Source organism: Diplotaxodon limnothrissa, unplaced genomic scaffold (genome assembly GCF_057381915.1).
Source record: "Diplotaxodon limnothrissa isolate DT_005_m unplaced genomic scaffold, D_limnothrissa_male_GT1.1 unmapped_scaffold_4, whole genome shotgun sequence".
Classification (NCBI taxonomy): domain Eukaryota; kingdom Metazoa; phylum Chordata; class Actinopteri; order Cichliformes; family Cichlidae; genus Diplotaxodon; species Diplotaxodon limnothrissa.
Genome location: NW_028188558.1, coordinates 1,356,666 through 1,381,569, shown reverse-complemented (window position 1 = coordinate 1,381,569; position 24,904 = coordinate 1,356,666). Strand labels below are relative to the sequence as shown.

The 24,904-nt window shown below is 41.0% G+C and overlaps 1 protein-coding gene across 1 annotated transcript in view; it reads right to left on the bottom strand.

Moving 5' to 3' along the window:
• Positions 1-24,904, bottom strand: part of LOC146606847 (protein NLRC3-like) — a 1,106,670-nt gene that overhangs the window by 113,819 nt on the left and 967,947 nt on the right. Inside the window, exon 10 of the mRNA XM_085349198.1 lies at positions 3,375-3,548. Coding sequence (XP_085205324.1) covers positions 3,375-3,548 — 174 coding nt within the window. The remainder of the gene's footprint in view (positions 1-3,374; positions 3,549-24,904) is intronic.

The window sequence follows — 24,904 nt, the reverse complement described above, 5'->3', positions numbered from 1 at the left end:
ATGTGAGAGTGAATGAATACAGGGAGTGCAGAATTATTAGGCAATGAGTATTTTGTCCACATCATCCTCTTCATGCATGTTGTCTTACTCCAAGCTGTATAGGCTCGAAAGCCTACTACCAATTAAGCATATTAGGTGATGTGCATCTCTGTAATGAGAAGGGGTGTGGTCTAATGACATCAACACCCTATATCAGGTGTGCATAATTATTAGGTAACGTCCTTTCCTTTGGCAAAATGGGTCAAAAGAAGGACTTGACAGGCTCAGAAAAGTCAAAAACAGTGAGATATCTTGCAGAGGGATGCAGCAGTCTCAAAATTGCAAAGCTTCTGAAGCGTGATCATCGAACAATCAAGCGTTTCATTCAAAATAGTCAACAGGGTCGCAAGAAGCGTGTGGAAAAACCAAGGCACAAAATAACTGCCCATGAACTGAGAAAAGTCAAGCGTGCAGCTGCCAAGATGCCACTTGCCACCAGTTTGGCCATATTTTGGAGCTGCAACATCACTGGAGTGCCCAAAAGCACAAGGTGTGCAATACTCAGAGACATGGCCAAGGTAAGAAAGGCTGAAAGACGACCACCACTGAACAAGACACACAAGCTGAAACGTCAAGACTGGGCCAAGAAATATCTCAAGACTGGTTTTTCTAAGGTTTTATGGACTGATGAAATGAGAGTGAGTCTTGATGGGCCAGATGGATGGGCCCGTGGCTGGATTGGTAAAGGGCAGAGAGCTCCAGTCCCACTCAGACGCCAGCAAGGTGGAGGTGGAGTACTGGTTTGGGCTGGTATCATCAAAGATGAGCTTGTGGGGCCTTTTCGGGTTGAGGATGGAGTCAAGCTCAACTCCCAGTCCTACTGCCAGTTTCTGGAAGACACCTTCTTCAAGCAGTGGTACAGGAAGAAGTCTGCATCCTTCAAGAAAAACATGATTTTCATGCAGGACAATGCTCCATCACACGCGTCCAAGTACTCCACAGCGTGGCTGGCAAGAAAGGGTATAAAAGAAGAAAAACTAATGACATGGCCACCTTGTTCACCTGATCTGAACCCCATTGAGAACCTGTGGTCCATCATCAAATGTGAGATTTACAAGGAGGGAAAACAGTACACCTCTCTGAACAGTGTCTGGGAGGCTGTGGTTGCTGCTGCACGCAATGTTGATGGTGAACAGATCAAAACACTGACAGAATCCATGGATGGCAGGCTTTTGAGTGTCCTTGCAAAGAAAGGTGGCTATATTGGTCGCTGATTTGTTTTTGTTTTGTTTTTGAATGTCAGAAATGTATATTTGTGAATGTGGAGATGTTATATTGGTGTCACTGGTAAAAATAAATAAATGAAATGGGTATATATTTGTTTTTTGTTAAGTTGCCTAATAATTCTGCACAGTAATAGTCACCTGCACACACAGATATCCCCCTAAAATAGCTAAAACTAAAAACAAACTAAAAACTACTTCCAAAAACATTCAGCTTTGATATTAATGAGTTTTTTGGGTTCATTGAGAACATGGTTGTTGTTCAATAATAAAATTATTCCTCAAAAATACAACTTGCCTAATAATTCTGCACTCCCTGTAGTGGGATTGTAAAGGGTCTTTGAGGGTCTCGAAAAGCGCTATATAAATGCAATCCATTATTATTATTAAGAGCATCTTTAGGCCTGACTGTGCTCATCCTTCCTCCAACCTCTCCTTACCAAAGATAACAACTACATCAGTATTAGCTCAATAACAATTTCTGCAATTCAATTGTGGACATTCATTTTTAAACCTTGTGTAAAACGATAAAACCTCAAAGTCTGAGCATTATTCTTTGTGCAAACAGCTCTTGCAGGTTCCCCCGGACTTAGGTTATTTTTATTATTTAATTACTTTCCTTTAAGCAGCTGTTCAGGCTACTAAACTCATCCCAGAAATAACAAGTGACACCATTAATAGTAGAGGTGGGAATCACCATACAACTCGCGATACGATATTATCACAATACTTAACGCACGATACGATATTATTGCGATTTTTTAAAATATTTTGCGATATTTAAATTCTGCACATAAAGGTAAACTTTATCAATATTCATTTTATCTAATATCAAAGTCTCACACTCAGTCTTTCTCTCATTTCAGTCAGTTTTATTGTTGACAAACTGAACGGTTTGTATTACAGTCTAGTCCAACTTAACTGAATGCAACCATCTGGTACAATTATAGCTATTCTGAACTATGCAATTTATGAAAACTATGCAGCCCCTTCAGCAACTGAAGAATTTGAAAGTAAATTTAAAAAAATATATAATTTTACATTAAATAAAAAAGTTTCAAACTTAATTAAAATTAAACATGTCTTAAATTAAAATAAGTAAACTGTCATGTTTATTGCTGCCAAAAAAAAAGTTAAACACATTTGGACAGTGAAGGAATGTCAGGATTGTTGCTCAGAAAAAGGATCAACATGCTCTGAAGTCAACATGCTCTGACTCCAGAGCATGTTGACTTCAGAGAAAAAATTGTTTGTAACAAAATATCGATTTCTGCTGTCCCTGTATCGATACATTATTAGCAAACAAAATATCACGATACTACACAGTATCGATTTTTTCCCCCACCCCTAATTAATAGTGGAGCTAACTTTAACAGGTGAAACTGATTTGACCTATAAGGCTACTGCAGTTACTTCTTATCAGGTTTAGTAGGGAAGACATCTGGATGAGGTAGTTAGTAGTATGTAGTTAGTACCGGGCGAGTCCCCTCCCCCACATCGGCACCAGAACCCTGTATTATCTACAGGGTAAGACTGCCTGTTTTATCAAACTATGGCCATTACTACTGTGATCATTTGCAGCCCAGTGTGCCGCTCTCTCTGCTGGGATGAACCACTGGAGCTCACCCAGTCATCCCTTTCTTTCTCTCAAGAAGAAGTGAAATAAATATATTTATTATGTTACGAGTCTAATATTCTTTAAATCAAACTGTAATGAATAAATGAAGCAAGAAGATTTGGTGGCTCCACGTGTTGTAGAAGAAAAGATAAACATCTCATTTTGAGAAATCAGCCTTTAAAATTAAGTACTGTGAATAAAAAACAAACAGCGAGCCAATCAGCAGTCGCCAATATCCTCCTAATTTCATTCACAAAGAAATCAAATATATATATTATGGGCCCAAAGGAGCCTAAATCTTTAAATTAGGCAGTACATGAAGTATTTTTTTAAATAAACAAAGACATGACTATAACAACTTTTAGTAATTCAGAGTCCAATTATCCACTCAAATGTGAATAAAAGTTCACTTGACAGCTGTAAAAGTTACCTGTTTATACAATAATATAAATCACATTTCAAATGATCATCTGTGGAAAAGTTTGAATCCTGACCTGAGAGTTTCCACTGCACACTGTGAACTCTTTAGTCCAGCGGACAGAAGCTTCACTCCTGAATCCTGCAGGTCAGAGTTACTCAGGTCCAGCTCTCTCAGACTGGAGGACTGGGAGCTGAGGACTGAGGACAGAGCTTCACAGCTTCTCTCTGACAGGTTACAGCCACTCAGTCTGAAAAATAAAAGACAATCTATAAAACAAGTACTCATGTAGAGTTTGTTAATACATTTCACAACATTAAATGTTGACTTTCTATTTTTAAAGGAAACATAAACATACTAAGATACAACATCATATGTATGAACTTTAATTAATAATTCTAAAAACTAAATGTTTTCTGATCTGACCTCAGAGTATTCAGTTTACAGTTTAAACGTTGTAGTCCAGCAGACAGAAGCTTCACTCCTGAATCCTGCAGCTTTCTGATACTCAGGTCCAGCTCTGTCAGACTAGAGGACTGTGAGCTGAGAACTGAGGACAGAGCTTCACAGTTTTCCTCTGAGAGTTCACAGATGTTAAGTCTGAAGATAAAAACATGAATAAAGATTGTTGTTAAAGTGTAATCAAGGTGCAATAGCTTATTGTCTTGTGCTGAGCAGGTTAGTAAAACTTCACTTTAACTTGGAAATGAATAAAAATGCTATGAGACAAGGATAACTGGATAAAGACATAAACAAAAACAAACATCAAACACATAAACAAACAGAACTAAACATAATACAAATTGATCTGACCTCAGAACATTCAGTTTGGCATGTGGACTCTCCACTGCAGCAGACAGAAGCTTTACTGCTGAAGCCTTCAGGCTGTTGGTACTCAGGTCCAGCTCTCTCAGACTACAGGACTGGGAGCTGACCACTGACAGCAAATTTTCACAGCCTTTCTCTGAGACGTTACAGCTGCTCAGTCTGAGAGAGAAAGGAAAAAAACAAAAACAAAAAAAAACAAAGAATATATGTGATCAAATTAAATTTGTTTATATGTTGAACCCTTTTTTAAAAAAATTTATTTAAACCTATGAGACTATGAGTGCTACCAGTCCAGTGCACATGATTGGTACCTTGATGGTACCTTGCTCAGGGGTACCACAAGGTAACTATTCGGTGGATTCGACCCCTGACCTTATGATCATGGGGCGACCACTCTGCCTACTGAGCTAATAATTCTGTGTACACTGTCATACAATATTAACTAAAACAATTATTTTAGAAAATTTTAGTAATTCAATAATCATGCTCATTACCTGTGTATTGTGAATAACACTTGATTTTAAACACTAGCTGTATAAAACTCTTCCTGTTAAAGGTGTGTATAAAGGAGATGAGCTGAAATGCAGACTTCATGGAGAATGTTTGCTGTCAGCATATATCAAAGACAAAGCAGAGATCCATCCAGTCTCTTCCACTAAGCCCACAGAGGGACAGACAACCACTCTCACTCACACCTGCATGAAGTTTGGATCACCAGGTAACCTAACTGCATGTCTGTGGACAGTGGGAAGAAACTGTAGAGGACCCAGAGTGAACCCACTGTAATTCTGTGATAACACTGGTTATGGAAGCCTTACAGTTACATATGGTTACTGACAAGAAACACGACCTTAGAGGCAATTTCAGTAATGAAGACCGAGTTTCTCCCTCCATACAGGATGAAAACATGACAGCACAGCAGAGATTTATATTTAAAAAGGGAGGGTGTGCACTGAAAGTGAGATACAAACTTGAACTTAAATTATGAACATCAGAAAAAGATGTAGGTGAAGTCTGGCAGGTGAAGTTTGTGCTTTAGAATAAAACAACCAAACTCCTGGAGTTGGAGACAAGTGAACAAGCTGAGGATAATAAACCTGTCAGAGGGGCTGAAGCATCAGAGCTCATGTTCTTATAGGCTGGGTCTGGATTGTCCTTTGATAAGAGTTACAGAACAAAGTGTGTTTTAGAAATGCTGGAGTGAAACATTAAAACTACCATATATTTACTGAGTGACTGATGATCATTTAATTCACTATTTTAAAAAAATGTTACAGTGCTCTTTGAACTCAGCATTTCTGATTTATTTCCCATGATTTTAACAATGAAGCGATGACAACATGTTTACTCACAGAGCTTTGTTGGAGGCTTTGACCACTGGCAGCAGCCTCAGAAGAGCCTCCTCTGAAGCAGAGTATTTCTTGAAGTCAAACTCATCCAGATCTTCTTCTGATGACAGTAAGATGAAGGTCAGAGCTGAGCACTGAGCAGGAGACAGTTTACCTGTGGAGAGACTTCCTGAAGTCCTGTATTGTTGGATCTCCTCCACTAGAGAACGATCATTCAGTTCATTCAGACAGTGGATCAGATTGATGCTTTTCTCTGCAGACAGATTCTTACTGAGCTTCTCCTTGATGTACTGGACTGTTTCCTGATTGGTCTGTGAGCTACTTCCTGTCTGTGTCATCAGGGCTCGTAGGAGAGTCTGATTGGTCTGCAGTGAAAGACCCAGGAGGAAGCGGAGGAACAAGTCCAGGTGTCCATTTGGACTCTGTAAGGCCTTGTTCACAGCACTCTGGTGGAGAGATTGAAGTTTTGGTTTGTTAAATAGTTTAGACCATGTAGAGGTTGTTTGTTTGTCTTCCAGCAGATTGAGTCCAGAGTTGATGAAGGTCAGATGGACATGAAGAGCAGCCAGAAACTCCTGAACACTCAGATGGATGAAGCAGAACACCTTGTCCTGGTACAGTCCTCTCTCCTCTTTAAAGATCTGTGTGAACACTCCTGAGTACACTGAGGCTGCTCTGATATCGATGCCACACTCTGTCAGGTCTGATTCATAGAAGATCAGGTTTCCTTTCTGCAGCTGATCAAAAGCCAGTTTTCCCAGAGACTCCATCATCTTCCTGCTCTCTGGACTCCAGTGTGGATCTGTCTCAGCTCCTCCATCATACTTGACCTTCTTCACTTTGGCCTGAACCACCAGGAAGTGGATGTACATCTCAGTCAGGGTCTTGGGCAGCTGCCCTCCCTCTCTGGTTTCCAGCACATCCTCCAGAACTGTAGCAGTGATCCAGCAGAAGACTGGGATGTGACACATGATGTGGAGGCTTCGTGATGTCTTGATGTGGGAGATGATCCTGCTGGCCTGCTCCTCATCTCTGAATCTCTTCCTGAAGTACTCCTCCTTCTGTGGGTCAGTGAACCCTCTGACCTCTGTCACCATGCCAACACAGTCAGGAGGGATCTGATTGGCTGCTGCAGGTCGTGTGGTTATCCAGAGGCGAGCAGAGGGAAGCAGTTTCCCCCTGATGAGGTTTATCAGCAGCACATCCACTGAGGTGGACTTTCTAGGGTCAGTTAGGATTGTAGTTTTGTGGAAGTCCAGAGGAAGTCGACACTCATCCAGACCATCAAAGATGAACACAACCTGGAAGTCTTCAAAGCTGCAGATTCCTGCTTCTTTGGTTTCAGTAAAGAAGTGATGAACAAGTCCCACCAAGCTGAACTTTTCCTCTTTCAGCACATTCAGCTCTCTGAAAGTGAATGGAAATATGAACTGGATGTCCTGGTTGGCTTTGTCTTCAGCCCAGTCCAGGCTGTATTTCTGTGTTAAGACTGTTTTCCCAATGCCAGCCACTCCCTTTGTCAGCACTGTTCTGATTGGTTCGTCTCTTCCTGGTGAGGCTTTAAAGATGTCTTCTTGTCTGATGGTTGTTTCTGGTCTGTCTGGTTTCCTGGATGCTGTTTCAATCTGTCTGACCTCATGTTCATCATTGACCTCTGCAGTCCCTCCCTCTGTGATGTAGAGCTCTGTGTAGATCTGATTCAGGAGGGTTGGGTTTCCTGCTTTAGCGATGCCCTCAAACACACACTGGAACTTCTTCTTCAGGGTGGATTTAAGGTTACGATGACAAACTGCAGCTGGAAGTTCTGAATAATAATAATAAAAATACAACTTTAACAATCACATTTTACAAAATGCTGATGACAATTTCTGACCCACTGAGAAATGACTGAACACACTGGTGTCACAAGTGTCTCATTTATCCAGCAGCTTAAATCTTTAGATAAATCCTCTTACGTCTCTGCAGACGGTCAGCCAGCTCCTCCTGCTTCATTCTCCTCAGGAAGTCCACTGTGATCTTCACAAATGCCTCTCTGCTGCTGCTCCTCTGCTCATCATCCTCCCTCTGAAACTCCAAGCACTGGGGCTTATTTGGATTCAGAGCCTTCTGGATCTTCTTCAGCTCGTTCTTCACAAAAGTGATGATGTTGTCCTCCAGCAGCTGGAACAGAATATTTATGAATGACCCACCACTCTGAACTTTAGTCCACACAACATCCACTTCTTTACCATCAAGGGGCATATCATCCACGAACTCTTTACCAATTATAGGTTTGACTTTATCTGATTAACTGAGACTTTGTCGACAACTCCACGATCCCAAAACGTTGATGCTGTTCATATGAATGCAGCGATTTCAGTGGGAGAAACATTTCACTGGTGTTCAGAGCTGAACTACCAACAGGTTGATGATCAAAGCCAGAAACTTGGAGATGTTTCAGGTGACTGAGTTGATCGTACAGACAACTGGTCTTAAAGGTTCACTCTGTTTACGCATACAGATCAGTATTTAAGGTTTGACTCTCATCATCCACTGGGGCACAAACTGGGCGTCATCAGGACACTACAACACAGAACAAACACCATCCCCACAGACACAGCAGCCAGCGAAGCAGAAGAACTTCACATCAAGAAGGTCCTGAGTAAATGTGAACGCTGGTTTGAGGGCGGAGTCAAGGAGGCCATTTAAGTGAAAGGGAAAGACCATCTCTGAATGGAGGAGGGGCCTAAGGGTACAACTGTCACCATCTTACATGCTGTGATTGCAGCCATTCCCCAGCTCTCTGTGAACTGGACTCATGACCATTGATCAACAACCATTGATCAATGGTCCTGACAATATGCGTACCAATGATCAATGAACTGACCTCCCAGCCCATTGTTCCTTCAGTGGGCTGGTTTCAGTCATACAAATGTCCTGTTTATGAGATTGAAACCTGCAGTCAGCTGAGACTGAAGAAGTCACCTGATGATGATGAAACGTTTCTCCCACTGAAAACATCCAGATGAACAGAATCAAGCTTTTTGGGATTTACGTACCTGGATGATTGAGCATCAAGACACAACTCTGTGACTTTTCTCAGATGAATCAATCCTCTCCTCCAGCTTTGTTTACATCTACCAGCCCTGTGGCGCTGCCCAGGGAAATAATCTATGTGAGAGGTGGAAAGTCATACAGGTGTCTGCTCCTGCCTTCAGTTATTTTATCTACTGTGTGTCAACTGGCTGAACCTCCTCCAACTGTCTACTGTCTCCCTAAACTCAACAATGACTTAGTGATCTATCCATTCTCTGACCAAAGACATCCTGCTGCAGGAGGTTAACATAGCAGCCAATGATGATCCCACTCACTGTGAACAACACATTTGGACCTGATTTGCTGCTCTGGTTTACACGTGAACTTCCACTGCTGCTGTCACCAACTTGAGAGGCTCTACAGAAAAACTGGACTTGTCCATAAAAATCATAAACTACATTATAAGGACAGCATTGCTCAATCAACTCTAATTACTATGACCATGTTATCTCTTCTAACTAAGGTACAGACACTCAAACTTGCTGCTTTCAGTGAGAAGTCAAATGTCTGAATATGAGCTGGAAGCCGCTGAGAGTCCTCCTCCTTCCCGTGGGGTTTACTTTCTCTACTACTTTCACTATAAACACGCCCCTTTCATGCACCTGCAGAGGGCCACCAGCAGATGGAGCTGTCTTAAACAAATCCACTTGGATAGTTAGCTGTAGATGACTTTATCAGTATGATTGTAGGACTTTGAGTTATTCTTTATATTTATTTCAACTCTTATATTGTGCACAAGCGTTGAGCGACCCATAATTTCTCTGTACTTTTCATAAGAGCAGCCAGACTTTCAGCTGGTTTTTCTTTGCTCTGCAGGTTTTATGAAGGTGTGTCAAAGTTGTTCTTTGGACATTGGCTGCTTTTTAAATCATTTTCAGTCCTCGTACAGGAACATTCTTCAAGCTAAATCCAAGTGTCTTAGACCAGAGTTAACCTGATAGATATGTGTGGGTGTGTAACTCTTAGAAGCTGATTGGCTGCTTTTTATGGGGGCTGGGTCTTTGGAAAGTGTTTTAGTAACACACCCTGAACTGCACACTTTAACAAACAACATGAGATTTTAACTGTAATGTAAAACTCATGTGATTCACTGTTATTAAGCACAAACACATCTATGGCCCTGTTTCCATTAGTAGCTGCTCAGATCGACTCACCACAGGTCGCCACGACTGGACTGGATCCACTGGTTTCCATTACAGTTGAGGACCACCTAATGTGGTCGTCTCAATACAGCCGAGTGTCGACTAACATCATTAGTAAGTGCTAATGCTGCTAATTTCCATCATATTTGTCATTTATTGCTCAAAGTTTTTGAAGAAACAGTTATTCAGCTTCATTCCCACTGATCTCGACTACAAACTGTTTCACTTTGGTTTCTGTTTAAAGCCTCGATGTTTAAAACGTTTCCCTGTGATCACATTTGCACCGTCTGATTTCAAAGTTTGTTTCTTTTGGTCATTTAGTCCACAGAGTCCTTGGTGTTCTGAAAGGGACCTATAAATAAATGCATTATTATTAATATTAAAGTAGTTGTTGTACATGTACAGACCATAAATATGGAGTCCAGCTGTGTTTGATGCTGCTGGGCAGACTGACCACTGGGAACCTCTGAGCTCTGCTGCTCCACTCTGTGGAGGAACCATGAAGGATTAGATCAACACAGGATAAAGATCCAGGAGTTTCTGCTCAAATAACTTCATCTGAATCAAGTCTGTCAAGTTTTAAACTCTCAGATTGTGAACATATCAGTAATTTTCAGTCTGTTTTCATGGACGTCCTTTCAGTGGTGATGTCAGGGATGATTTTGAAGAAGCTCATCAAACTGAACCATCAGCAGATCACTGCTCCAAAACCAGAACATGATCCGAGTCTCCCTCCACCACCAGAACACCAGCTTTACTAACGTGGTAGATCAGTGTAGTACAGATCAATAACTGATGAGTCATTTGATCAAAATCACTGAGTGCTTCACGTCTGACCCTCTGATGCTTCTGTAGACATTTTGCATATTTAATGAATGTCTGACAGTTTTACATTCATTCTATGAACACAGTGGAAATGTTGTGTTATAGTCTCCATGTTGTTTCCAGCATCATAAATTCTTAAGTTCAGAAAATTAGATTCTTTCTTCACAGCTGAAAAACAACAACATTTATTCTCTATTGAAATCTGCATCGTCCACTCCAAAGGTCACAATCTGAAGGTAACATCTGGTTTTGTTCCCTGTGGTTAACTCTGAGCATCAGTATGGTGGGATTTATCCACTACATCCACACCACTGTGGTTCAGTGTTGTCCTGATGGAGTAACAGCAGCCAGTATGATCCAGGCTTTAGCTGCTGGGTCTCTGTGTGACCTCTCAGACTGTTTAACAGATCAGACACAAAGAGAATCAGAGCAGCTCTGTTCTTTAAAGACAAACATGAACCCACTCAGGTCACACTTTCCCCACAGATATGAGCATCACTGTCCTCAAACAGCAAATGACCAAGTCGAACATTTGGATCTTTTCTCTTTCATTGTTTTCTTTTTAATGAATCTTTGTAACAATCTGAGGATGTTTCAGGTCATATTTATCCAGGAAACACAAACATGTAAAGGAGTCATCACAGCTCTCTGACCTCGTTGCTCCAGGTTCACCACTGAAGTGTGGAGGGTTTAGAGGTTTGGACCAGTCACTCCTCACAGACGGACAGCTGGACCCTGCAGACTGTGACCTCTGACCTCTGCAGACACAAACATGATTGAAGCAGCTGTGATCACACAGACTGCAGATAATGCAGCTGTTTCCTGTCAGTAACATCCTCTTAGATTAGAGTTCAGCTTTTTACAGGAAAACTGGACAAAACTGATTTTTGTTACAAACTCATTTTCATTTCCTCTCAGCTCACAAACACAGTCAGACAATCAACCAGAGTCAACACTGATTATAATGTCAGTGCAGAATTATTTCTGTTACTCAGTGAGTTCAGCTCTCTGACCTCGTTGCTCCAGGTTCACCACTGAAGTCTGGAGGTCGACCTTTGGACCGGTCACTCCTCACAGACGGACAGCTGGACCCTGCAGACTCTGCTCTGTCCTCCTCTTCCTCCATCATCATCTTCAGTCAGTCTGAGAGGTAAACCACAAACACTCAGTGAGTTCACATTAACAGGAGGAACTGAGTTACAGTCGCTGACCTCTGACCTGTCATGTGACCATGAAACCAGGTCAATATGTCTGTAGGTTCAGTCATCCAGGTCATGTGATCTAAGGAGCTTGGAGAGAAAAGAGACGTCTTTAAGTTTCTGGAAGACGTTTCATCCGAGAAGCTTCTTCAGCTCTAAAACCAAACGGTGGAGAGTCCCAGATATTTAAACCTGAGAGGGAAAGAAAGCATGTCGCTGACCCACCACTGATGTTATTTCAAGGAGGAAACTGAGAGCCTTTGCACCAGGAGCACAAACATCAGCTCCAGCAATGATCCACTGATGTGTTTTTATTCCATGTATGAATGTTGTTATTGACAGAGATGACGTTTGTGTGTCAGTGATGCAGTGACTGTTGTTGTTACCTGTACAGGCTGGTTAGACTCTATGAAACAGATCATACAGATCTCTGCATGTTAGAAGAGACTATTAAAGGTCATGAATGAGACAAAGGCAGGGAGGCGTCCTTTACAGCTAAACAGCAGAGTGAGAGAACAGCCAGCACCTCTACATTTATCACATTATACAGCACATGTATGATACTGACAGGGATGAGAAGAATTTAGTGATTCTGATCCCATCATTGATATTACTTATTGATTCTCAGTAGCTCTGCTCTGACAGTCACCACCATCACTGAGCAGCATATCAAAGACATTTGTGCACATTAACTGCATGTTGTGGCTCAAATGTTTGTGCATGTTGGAGGCCAGAGGTGTGGACTCGAGTCACATGACTTGGACTCGAGTCAGACTCGAGTCATTAATTTTATGACTTTAGACTTGACTTGAAAAAATGTTCTAAGACTTGTGACTTGACTTGGACTTTTACACCAATGACTTGGGACTTGAATTGGACTTGAACCGGTTTACTTGAAAAGACTTGATATTTTACCCCAAATATAAAATTTAACATGCATATTATATAGAGATTGAAAATGTGACGTCATTCAGGGGTAAAACCGCAAAGGATTCTGGGAACTCGTGGCAAGAGGTACTAGCGCACACAGCCTTTCAATTGAAATCAGTCACACAGCGATAAAAAGAAACACAAAAATGTCAAGAAGCTGTTGTATTATTAACTGCAATAGCCGGTCGCATGACAGCCACGGGAAGCCGACGGGTAAAGAGATCGGTTGTTATCGGATTACGTCGTTGAAGAGAAATTGTTCGAGCCATGTTTCCGAAGTAACAAAGAGGCGACAGATGGCCTGGATTGCAGCCATTCAAAGACCAAATATAACGTCCCAGAACACTCCAGCTCACAGGTTAGTCTGCTCCAAGCATTTCCACAAAGGCAAGTCTTCTGTTGTAGTTAATGCGTCATTTTCATAACATAATTGGTGATATAGGTTACAAGCAAGTCTGGCGCTGAACAGAAATTGTCGCGCTATGCTCCTTTATTTATTGTGCATAAATAGTGAATTGTCCTGACACAATATTGCGTTTCGCTTCTGTTATTATGGTACATTGACAAAAACATATACTTTTATTCACAGGATAAAACAGGTTTTTTGTATCACTAATTGCCCAGTGCGATTACAGCATACAGTATTATTGTCACTGCTACATTTCTGTGATGCTACCAGAAATTATTTCCACTGCTAATTAATTACCGTTGAGCTCAAAGGTCCTATTAATAAACGGTTAAGGAATGTGTATTTATGACGACGATTTGTGAGACTGGTAAACTTATGATACGTACGATGGTCTTTCGTTCTACACGGTGCATTTCAAGGTCCTGCACCCATCCGTCGGTAAACTGTACCTGGGCTTGTTGCAGTGACCTGAAGTTACTAAACTTCACGAGTGTATGCACTCACTCCAAGAACCGTATGATTATAAATATGCATATAAATATGCTACAATGAGATAGCTGACTTCATCTAACTAGCAAATGTTGTCCAGGCTACGTTGGTGATACAGTTTTTTTTAATGTGTATGATATTTTTGTCATGCGATTTTAAAGCCGGTCCTACAACCGCATCCAAGAATAACATGCAGCTTATCTCAGAACTGTCGGTGAAAATTATTCTTGCAGCTAGGTTTAATTGAGCTGCATTTTAAAGAGGTGCAATTTCACAATTTGTGTATATTTTCTAAGTTCACTATTTTGTCATGTGTTGAGAAAAACACAGATTTAAAAATTACATGGTCTAATATTTACATTTAGCATATAACTGCAACATGCTTTTTTTCGTTTTTTTTTTAAAGACTCGAAAGGACTTGAAATTCAAAATTTCAGACTTGTGACTTGACTCGGACTTTTACACCAGTGACTTGAGACTCGACTCTGACTTGCCTGACATTACTTGAGACTTGACTTGAGACTTGAGGATAAAGACTTGAGACTTACTTGAGACTTGCAAAACAATGACTTGGTCCCACCTCTGTTGGAGGCATTTCCTCTTTGTTGTGATCAGTGTTGGTCATTACTCAAAACAGTCATTATTACACATATTACACAGAACACTTTGATTAAAAGTAATGGAGTACGTTACTTCATTACTCCTCATAACATTACTTTGATGTTACTGTGTGAAATGAACAAATGAGCATGTAACAACATAAAGCTGAGGTACAGCCCCACACACCAACACAGATCCTGATGAGGTCACGTGATGTTTCTCTGAGTGTTTATGAACACAAATCAAAGATGAAACAGCACAAAGACACTTCAAAGTGATTCTACTGTAGAAACATGAACAGGTAGAAACCTGCAGCCTGACTGCTCATCACTTTGTTACCTGTTCAAGTTCAGCAGCAGCAGCTCACTTTATCACGGTGCTGGTCTGGGGTCAGTGTTTACTCAGCTTTAACTAGTGATGTGACGTTCTGTATCGAGGCTTCGAAGCGTGTGTCGAGTAATGGAGGGGGCGTTTCCGCGAAGCGCGTATCGAGGCTTGCTTCATTTATGGGAGGAGCTGAAAATGATGACGTCCGAAGCCTCGCTGCCCGGCTGTACCACGTGACTGGTTCAGGAAGCGGTTCGAACTTTGCCGCGAGCTATGACAGCGATATAAACCCCTCAGACAAAATGTGGGCGTTTGATGGAGAGTTGCGGTTAGTGAGAGTTAGAGACAGTTTAGAAAAAAAAAATCGCCTACGACCTGCCACAGTGGAGAAACTGTTTCTTTTTAACAAAAACCAATGATGTGTCCCCTAAACACTAATCACTGTCCTTGCCTCAATGTTACAAAAGCACAACCACTGTCCACACCTCACCTCACAGTATATGATCATTTCCATTTTAGGCATTTCCAAATAATCATGTTCCATACTGCCAGTATAAATATACACAGTACACTGCATCACTACAATATACATGTTTTACACACTCCTTTTGTTGTTGACATTTACAGGCTGTGTGCAAAAAGGCCACACTCTTCAAATTCATCAGCTGCTCTGCTATCAGTCCACTAGGTGGAGCCTGAAGCACACACGATGCATTCACTGACACACACTGAGTCACTGTGACTGGAAGCTTCAGTCAGTCCAACACGTGTGAACATTTTAAACCTTTCAGTTGATGGACTACTTTTAATTAACTGCTTTAGCCCACTTACAATGAAAATTTAAAAAAATCTTGTTCATGACGTGTGTAGTATGTTAACACTATTGGAAGGAAAAAAAAAACTTGAACTCCAATTTTGAAAACACAACTTTCTTTTTTTTTTATAAAGCTCTGACTTGTATTATGAGTCTGTGGTCTGGGAGAGAGTCTGTAACTCTGTCTGCAACATACAGTAAATAATGACCAATGTTGGTGATAGAGGATTTTTATTATGCAATATGATCAAGTGTGTTTTATTTTCTAGTGTTCATATATTTTCACGTAACTGAGTCTATTTGTTAACACAAACGCAATGTATTCTTTTTTAGTATCTGTGATGTCAGATAAGCATGATAAACTTCTGTATTCTTTACCCCAGTCTGAAAGGTCAGACAGGTTGAGATAATGCCTGAACTCTCCTCCTGTAACTGAAAAGAGGAAGTACTATGTAATCAGTTTCTTACCCTATAAATAAAGGAACAAGACATGCATTCTGTGTGTGTGATTTTGCTGAGAGGCACACACCCATGCGCATGTCTTAAAACTCTCTGATTTGGTCTGCAAGTGTCTTATTTTCTCTTACTTGTGAAAATAAATGTCAAAACCCCTGACAGTTGGGCAGTTAATTATATAGTTACTTCTTCAAAAAAGTAACTGAGTTATGCAAACAAAGTTTTTTGCAGCTGTTTACCTAAAAATGCAGCCAAGGTGTTTTTTTAAAATAAACATTTCAAACTATTTACAGAACAATCAGCTGTTCTGCATCAAATCTGATGCCACACAAATTATTTGTGCCGCTCCAAAAAATAAATTCCTGTCCTCTATGAGATGAAGGAGAACAACAGCCTGATACCTGCAGGCCTGACAGCAGCAGATGTGTCACTGCTGTAACACCTGTAACACTCAGCAGTCGCCTCATTGTTCTGACACACACAACAACACTATTGACTACACTACACACTAACTACACACTAACTACACACTAACTACACACTAACTACACAAGATTTGCTCTAAACGCCTCTCTCACATCTCAAACACGCCGTCACTCCGTTTCTTAACAACTAAATGCCATGTTTTGATTGGTTTACTTTAATTTCAATTCAGGTTAGAATTCTTTTTGTGTGCGCAACACAGATTTTCTCTGCGCAGAGACCGTGCCAACAGTGCGCAATTCAGAATCAGAATCAGAATCAGAAAGGGGTTTATTGCCAAATGTTGAGCAGGTTTACAACATTAGGAAATTGCTGCGGTGCTTCAGTGCAAACAAACTGTCATAAATTGCGCTTAAATAGACATGAAAAAAATAAAAGTAGGAATAAGAATTAAAAGTGCTACGTAGAAAGATATGTGCATGAGATATACATGAGATATATACATGAGAATAAGAATTAAGAGTGCTGCGTAGAAAGATATATACATGAGTGCAGGTGGTGATCAGTGCCAAACATGGAATGATGCAGTGACACAGCGTAGGGTCATGTGTTAGTGGTGGGAAAAGTCATACGGTTATTGTTCATGTGTCCAACAGCAGAGGGGAAGAAACTGTTCTTATGGCGAGAGGTTCTGGTGCGAATGGACCGAAGCCTCCTGCCTGAGGGGAGCAGGTCAAACAGACTGTGTCCAGGGTGAGAAGGGTCAGCTGAGATCCGAGCTGCACGCCGCAATGTCCTGGAGGTGTACAGGTCCTGCAGAGATGGGAGTCTGCAGCCAATCACCTTCTCAGCAGAGCGCACAACACGCTGCAGTCTCTGTTTGTCCCTGATAGTGGCTCCAGCGTACCACACGGTGATGGAGGAGGTGAGGATGGACTCGATGATTGCGGTGTAGAACTGCATCATCGTCCGTGTTGGCAGGTTGAATTGCGCACTTGCGCAGCTTAGAGGGAACATTGCTCACAAGGTGACTACCAATAAAAATGAGTGTGCTTCACTGTCAGAGCTACGGTGATTCAACCAGTAGGTCGAATGACTTGATAATAAAAATGTTTATTTGATGCTTTGCATTGAGGCGCATTGTTGAATTTGCAGGGACACAATAACCACAGATCAGTTGTTCAAACCACTACAGTAGGGAGCCATGTTATGAATAATAATAATACTAATAATAATGTTAATTTAAGTAATTGTTTTTGACTGAACATCACATATAATGTAACAAGCAGAAAATTCAGGTTAAGTGCATTATCAGCATTTGGAGGAGCTCCTTATCCTTCTCTTTACTGCTCACCTCTTACAAAGTGTTCACACAGTTTGCTAGCCTCTGTCAGCCTGCTAGCTATGCTAACAAGTCTACTACACACACTTGACTCGGTCACATGACAGACAGCAGAGATAGCTGCTCTGCTAGCTAAGCTAACTCATGTTAAAGGTCAAAGAAATGAGGCGATGCTGCTGGGAGTTACGTCACAGACTAGCAGAATTTAGTTATTCAGCATAATATTTAATCCTTATTATCTGCTCCTCTCACCTCTGTTTACATCTGAAAACAAGAAAATTTAGCCAACAGTTTATTAGCTTTGGTGAAATTATAAACAGGCATCAGCGCAGTCACCTATACTGTCCTTTAATGCTAGAGCAGCAGGAACACCAGTTAATCTAAAATCTCCTTTTCTCTCTGAAACAAAGTGACAGCAGGCTGAGTCAAAGACAGAAACCTTATTTAAACACCAAATATTCACTTCCTGATCCAGGATTCAAAGAGGACGTTGAACTTACTCAGCTTCTTCTTCCAATGAACGTCTTCACTCTGCAGCTCTCTGCTGTCTGGACCAGGTCTGTGTAGAAACAGAGAAAATCCTCTGCTTCTTCTCCGTCAGCAGTCGTCTGTGTCTGCAGACTGCGTCACATTAAACACTTCACACCAGCAAAGACTCTGAAGCTCACAGGTCAAAGGTCAGCTGCTGCACCTTTTGTGATATTAATTTGATCAATAATTAACCTGCAGCAGGTTTCTGCTCCAACTCCAACACACAGAAAACAACCCTGAGAACGAATCAGATGGTGTGTGGGTGTGTCTGCAGGCTTCAATAGATGAGCATTAAACACTCAGCAAAGAGGCTGAAGCTCACAGGTCAAAGGTCAGCTGCCACACTGTATATAACAATTCACTTTTGAACAGTAGATAGCCTGTAGGCGTCTCTGCAGTGATAAACAGTTTACACATTAAACACTGAACCATAAAAGAAGCTTAAGCTGCAGCTCACAGGTCAAAGCTCAGCTGCTGCACCCAGTTATGAGTTTAAATAAATCATTAATCATGATCTTTTCCCTCTCAGCACTTTCACTTGGCCTTGGAGTGTTTTGACGGAGCTACACTGTATGTTTCAAATGTTGTAAATAAATTGGGAGTTAGGGCTGGGCAATATGGCCTAAAATCCATATCGCGGTATAATTTGAAGCATGTGCGGTAACAATATATATCGCGATATATTCTTTTCTTCTGTATAACATATTTTCCACACTATAAGGACTGACAATCCTTTAATTTTCTCAAAAATCAAGAGTGTGTCTTATGTATGAATTCTGGTTGTGCTTACTGACCTCGAACCGATTTGGGCGTGCAGAAATCTGTTAAAAAATGTTTTAGTAGAACTTTGGTAAGCTACGAAGCCGCATTGCTTGATGGATCGTCAGAGCATTACGGCTGCCGTGGTGAGGAGCTTCGCGGAGTAATCTGGGTCTAAAACTCTGTCCGCTTCAGGTCCCAAAGTCAAACGAACACTAAGAGTTAAAAACGGTCTAAATTCTTTCATCTTTAATAAAATCATCAGCGTTGCTGCTTTACCAGGTGTAACAATTAAGTTTAACATCCATGAAAACAGAATTTATTAAATTTAACGGAGTTAGAAGTTAACAGGAAGTTAGCTCGCTAGTTTCCACCTAAACATTTCATAGCATGTTCTGACTGAGAGATTTTTGAAACTAATTCAAACAGCTCTGCTATCACTTCCAGCATAAATGAAGACAGAAAACTAAACAGCAGTGGCGTTTGCAGGGTTACTGAAGTTGGACTACCTGGTATATAATGTTGTGCTACGTGATTGCTAGCGACACAGCTATGTTAGCATAACATTAGCACAGTGAAGCTGGAGGATGAACGCCAACTTTTTTTCCACTCGATAAAAGTTAACGTGAGGGATTCTGGTGGTCAGGGACAAATGCAATCGCATAGCAGGATGCTGTACACGGGCCAAACTTCAGTCAGGAGAACAACTGAAATCATCCATCCACAATACGAGGTTAGTTATGATTCGTCTCGGAACTGAGGACGCCATCATCTACCTGCTCAATCGTGTCTACACCCATCTGGACCAGCCGGTGAGCACTGTGAGGGTCATGTTTTTTGACTTTTCCAGTGCTTTCAACACCATCAGGCCGACCCTCCTGGGTGATAAGTTAGCAGCGATGCAGGTGGATGCTTCTCTGGTGTCCTGGATTGTTGATTACCTGACAGGAAGACCACAATATGTACGTCTCCCACAGTGTGTGTCTGACAAGGTGATCAGCAACACAGGGGCACCACAGGGGACTGTCCTCTCCCCCTTCCTCTTCACCCTCTACACCACAGACTTCAGCCACTGCACAGAGACCTGCTATCTTCAGAAGTTTTCTGATGACTCTGCGGTGGTTGGATGCATCAGCAGGGATGATGAGACAGAGTACCGGGCTGTGGTCGACTCCTTTGTCACGTGGTGTGAGCAGAATCATCTGCAGCTCAACGTGGCAAAGACCAAGGAACTGATCGTGGACTTCAGGAAGACCAGGAAACACTTGACCCCTGTTTCAATCCAGGGGGTCAGTGTTGACATTGTGGAGGACTATAAATACCTTGGAGTACACATTGACAATAAACTGGACTGGGCTAAAAACACCACAGCACTTTACAGGAAGGGCCAGAGTCGTCTCTATTTTTTGAGGCGACTGAGGTCCTTCAACATCTGCCAGAAAATGCTGAGGATTTTCTATGAGTCTGTTGTGGCCAGTGCGATCCTCTATGCTGTTGCATGCTGGGGGAGCAGGCTGAGGGTCGCAGATGCCAACAGACTTAATAAACTAATCCGTAAGGCCAGCAATGTTGTGGGGATGGAGCTGGACTCCCTCAAGGTGGTGTCGGAGAGGCGGATGCTGTCCAAGATAAAGACAATGTTGGATAACACCTCCGACCCACTCCATGACATGCTGGTCAGTCACAGGAGCTCGTTCAGTGAGAGACTGAGGTTACCGAAAAGCACCACTGAACGACACAGTAAATCATTCCTGCCTGCCTGTCTGTCTTGTCTTAATGTTGGTTTAAAATGGAGCACTGTAACAAAAAATAATTTCCCCCAGGGATCAATAAAGTATTCTGATTCTGATTCTGATTAATATACTGCAACAACATGGGAATAGAGCAGCTGCGAGAGAATTCAACATTAATGAATCAATGTTACGGAAGTGGAGGAAGTGCAGTTTTTGGCTTTCCCCGTATTTCAAAAGTGCTTTATCTCTTTGTTATGACTGTCGCCCGCCATAATTTGAAGAGGATAATGGTTGGTCATGTCCAAATTCATGGGCTGCATCCTCCTGAGGCTGCATTTGTAGACCGATTACGTCACAGCGACGCGCCGAAGGCTGTCCAAATTCGTAGACTCCTCCGAATGCGGCCGACAAATGCGTCCTCCTTTTCCCCGAATTTGAAGGATGGGTCGGGTGTGTCCTTCGTGGCCTACCATATCCCAGAATTCATAGCGCGGCCCAGCCAAACTCCAGTTTCCAACAATGGCGGCCGCTACTAAGTTTTAAAATTACTCATACTAATCTTTCTGTGTCACAAAATAAACTTTTAACATATTTTCATGCGAGAAAGTAGCTGTGTAAACATCAAATATCTGCTCGGTTTATCAAGGTATCGCATATTTGCAAAAGTGCTTCGACGTTTTCGGAGACGTCTGCTACCCAGCTAGCCGGGAGCTCGAGGGTTACTGATGCGGCCGAGAACGGCACAACTCCCGGCACATCATTTTCAGATCACCGCGGACTATCGCTGCTCGATTTAAACGTAATGTATAAGTCACTTAGACAACCTAAAAATTTTATTGTTGGGCTTTTTTTCAGTGTTTTGTTTCTTCGTGAGTAAATCGGTTTGGCTAAGATTAAAGTTATTAGATTAGATTAGATAAAATAAAACTTTATTAATCCCCCGGGTGGGTTCCTCCTTGGTTTTTACACAGCTGACTAAACGTGAAACAGAAAACTGATTAAACAGAAGTATGAGACAGTCGAGAATTTACGCCAGTGTCCTGTTATATTTTAGATAGCAAGGAGTTTATTAAACTCCACCGAGACAGCGGTGACGCTAATCTGAAGGCTAGACCGTCCAATTTCACGGCCGTTTACTTCCGGCCTACTCGACCTTCTGAGGACCCGGCCCACGTAGACCGCGAAGGCCGGGTCCTCAGGAGGATGCAGCCCATGAATTTGGACACGACCAGCGTAGCCGCTGCGATGCTTTAGACCAAAAAAGGCACAGCTTGATGACATCATCAACATGCGCTATCGCGATAGAGCGATATATATATATATATATTAGGGGTGCAACGATATTCGTATCGATATTGAACCGTTCGATACAGTGCTTTCGGTTCGGTACGCATATGTATCGAACAATACAATTTTTTTCAATTTTTTTTTTTTTTTTTTTTTTTTTTTTTGTGTCCCGTTTGGATCTATAGCCATCAGAATTGTTGTCTTGAGGCCAAGAAAGATGCCAAGAGGATTTATTTTAAGTGGATCATCATATTGGTCCATTTGATTGACCTTTATTATAATTATGAATTTATTTTATTTTCAGTTGCAAACGGGACAGACATGACTGTGGGATAGGACAGGGGGAAAGAATGAAAGAAAGAGGGGGAGAGAAAGAAAGAAAACCAAAGGGGAGCAAAAAAAAAGAACAATACAAAATTTGTAATTTATTTTATCAACTTTCCTTCTGACGATGCTGTCTGTGTTGAGCGCTCAGTGAATCTGCATTTGACTACTCCGCCTAGGCTCGAGAGTGCAGCCTAGGCAGAGTAGTCGAACGCAGATTCACTGAGCACTCAACACAGACAGCATGGTCAGAAGGAAGAGCGCAGGGCAAGCTAGCGAGACAGAAGTGGACCTCCCCACCCTCATTCAGATCTGGCGTTTGGAATTATTTTGGTTTTCATGTGACGTATGACCCTGAAGGTAAGCGAGTCATGGACTAAAGTAAAACAGTATGTTGGATGTGCCATGCAATGCTCAATTACATGGGTGGGAGCTAGTGTGTTAGCGCAGTTAGCTTGTTAACGTGTTGGCCGTCTAGCCCCTCTGTATAGGGTAGCTCGTTAACGGAGATTTGCCGTGTTGTGGCGTTAAGGTTATTTCAACGAGATTAACCTGAAAGCACTAGTGGGAACACAACGAATATGACTGCACATTTACACCGACATCATCCTAGTGCAAAGACAAAAACAACAAGCATGCATGCTACAAACTTTAGCCGAGTCATTTAGACAGCTGTTAGCACAGGATTCTCCTTATGGAGACCTGATATGTTTAATATGCTGCTGAGAATATAGCCCAGAAGAAGCGGATAGTATAGCTTTTATTTTGGAAAGAGCCATTTCTCTGTAATAAACTCTCTTTTCCAAAGATGAGTGATTCCTCAATCAGATACAGGGCTCGCAATATCGCTAGCCCGACGTCCCGGGGCTATCTCTCCCCTGCCTGTCGGGCTATTGTAGGAAGGAAAAATATATGTCAATGCTTTTGCATTCTTTCAGAAATGTAGCTGGGTAATTATGTCATTGGGTGAGCCACTGTCAATATGTGACATATTGAAATCGTGTTTGAATTTGCGCTTGTTTTTTTGCTTTCACTTTGCAATCGCGCGAACTGTGTATAGAGAGCGACAGCACTGATCTGTGAGTGATGATAATTTGTGCACCAATTCCTCTGACATCGTCTTATTAATTGTTAGCTTACTATGCAAACATGACAAGTGAAATCTCCCGCAGCTTAAACATGTGAGAGGTTGATCGCGCAGAGAATCGCTGAGCTTATGTGAGTGCGGCAGGATATATATTTCACTACGATGACCTGGATGACTGAGAACCTTCACAGACAGATATATATTTTAGTTCTGCTGAGCCAAATAAGACAGGTCAGGGTGAAGAAGTGACAGCCAAAGAAAAGCTTACCACAAAACGGAGAAGTTATGACAAATCAGACTATAAGGCAAAAAGAAAGTGCAGCTTTATGGTTTCATGGACAAAAGAATTTCTGTGGCTGCAATATGACGAGCTAAAAAACAACACGCACAAGGGTTAGGGTTAAATTTAAAAACTGTACTTTTGTGTTAAAATATATATTTATAATTTTAATAAATGACAAATTAAAAAGGCATGAACATTTTTTTTGTATCGAAAAAATATCGAACCGTGACACCAAAGTATCGAACCGAACCGAACCGTGAATTTTGTGTATCGTTGCACCCCTAATATATATATATTTATTTTTTTTATTTTTATTTTTTTTTATTAGTAATATAAACATACAAACAAAATGCACCATATATTACAGATTCAGAGAATAGACCTTTCTTACATATTAGGAACTTTCATGCATAGTGAAAATAAAATACAAAGATGGGGTCACATAATTCAACAAATTATTAACTCACTAAATCAAAATCTTCTATAAAGGAAATAAAAGAAGCAGCCTTTTTCTTCTTAACTAAAGTCAAAGATTTAACCAACAGGTTTAAGTCGTTTTTCCAGTAAGCTAGTGTTGGTTTAGTCTTAAAAAAAACGACATTTATGTATATAATGCTTGCACAAGATTAATAACACATTAACACCATAATTAGCTTTCTTTTCTTTCAAAAACACTCCAAACATTATCATATTTAGGGTAAATGGGGTAATTTGAATCCCCTTGGAATAAAGCCAGGTATGAAAATCCAACCAAAATATTTGTATAAAATTGCACAAAAAGAATAGATGATCCAAATCCTCCTCTTCTGTTTCACAAAATGCACAATTACCTGTTTCTATTTTGAATCTATCACTAAGGAGTCTATTTGTCGGGTAAATTTTATTCAAGATTTTAAATTGGACTTCTTTCCCTTTAGGAGGGATAGGGAAGGTGATATAATCAGTTCTTATTTTTTCAATTTCTTTCCTTTGGAAATCTTTTAATATGTAATTACGTCTAAGTAAATTTGGAGAATAAAGACTCCTTAATGAAGATCTAAGAAACTTATTGTTGCATTTAACATCACAAAATCGAATACCATCTATATATAATTGCCTTAACTTGGGGAGATGTCAGAATATATTATATCATTTACAACTATGTTTTTAAGTGACAATGGAATGGATTTTATAACCCGATTAAATTTACTTTTAGAACATTGGATATTAAACTTCTGGCAAAAATCTTGATGTCCTAGAACATGTCCTTCCTCATCTACAAAATGGGCAATTGCCCAAACACCTTTTGATAACCAATCTTGAATAAAAATAGATTTTCTGTTTATCAGCATATATCTATTGTTCCAAATTGGGCTATTATGTGGAGTGAAATTATGTTTAAATAACATTTTCCA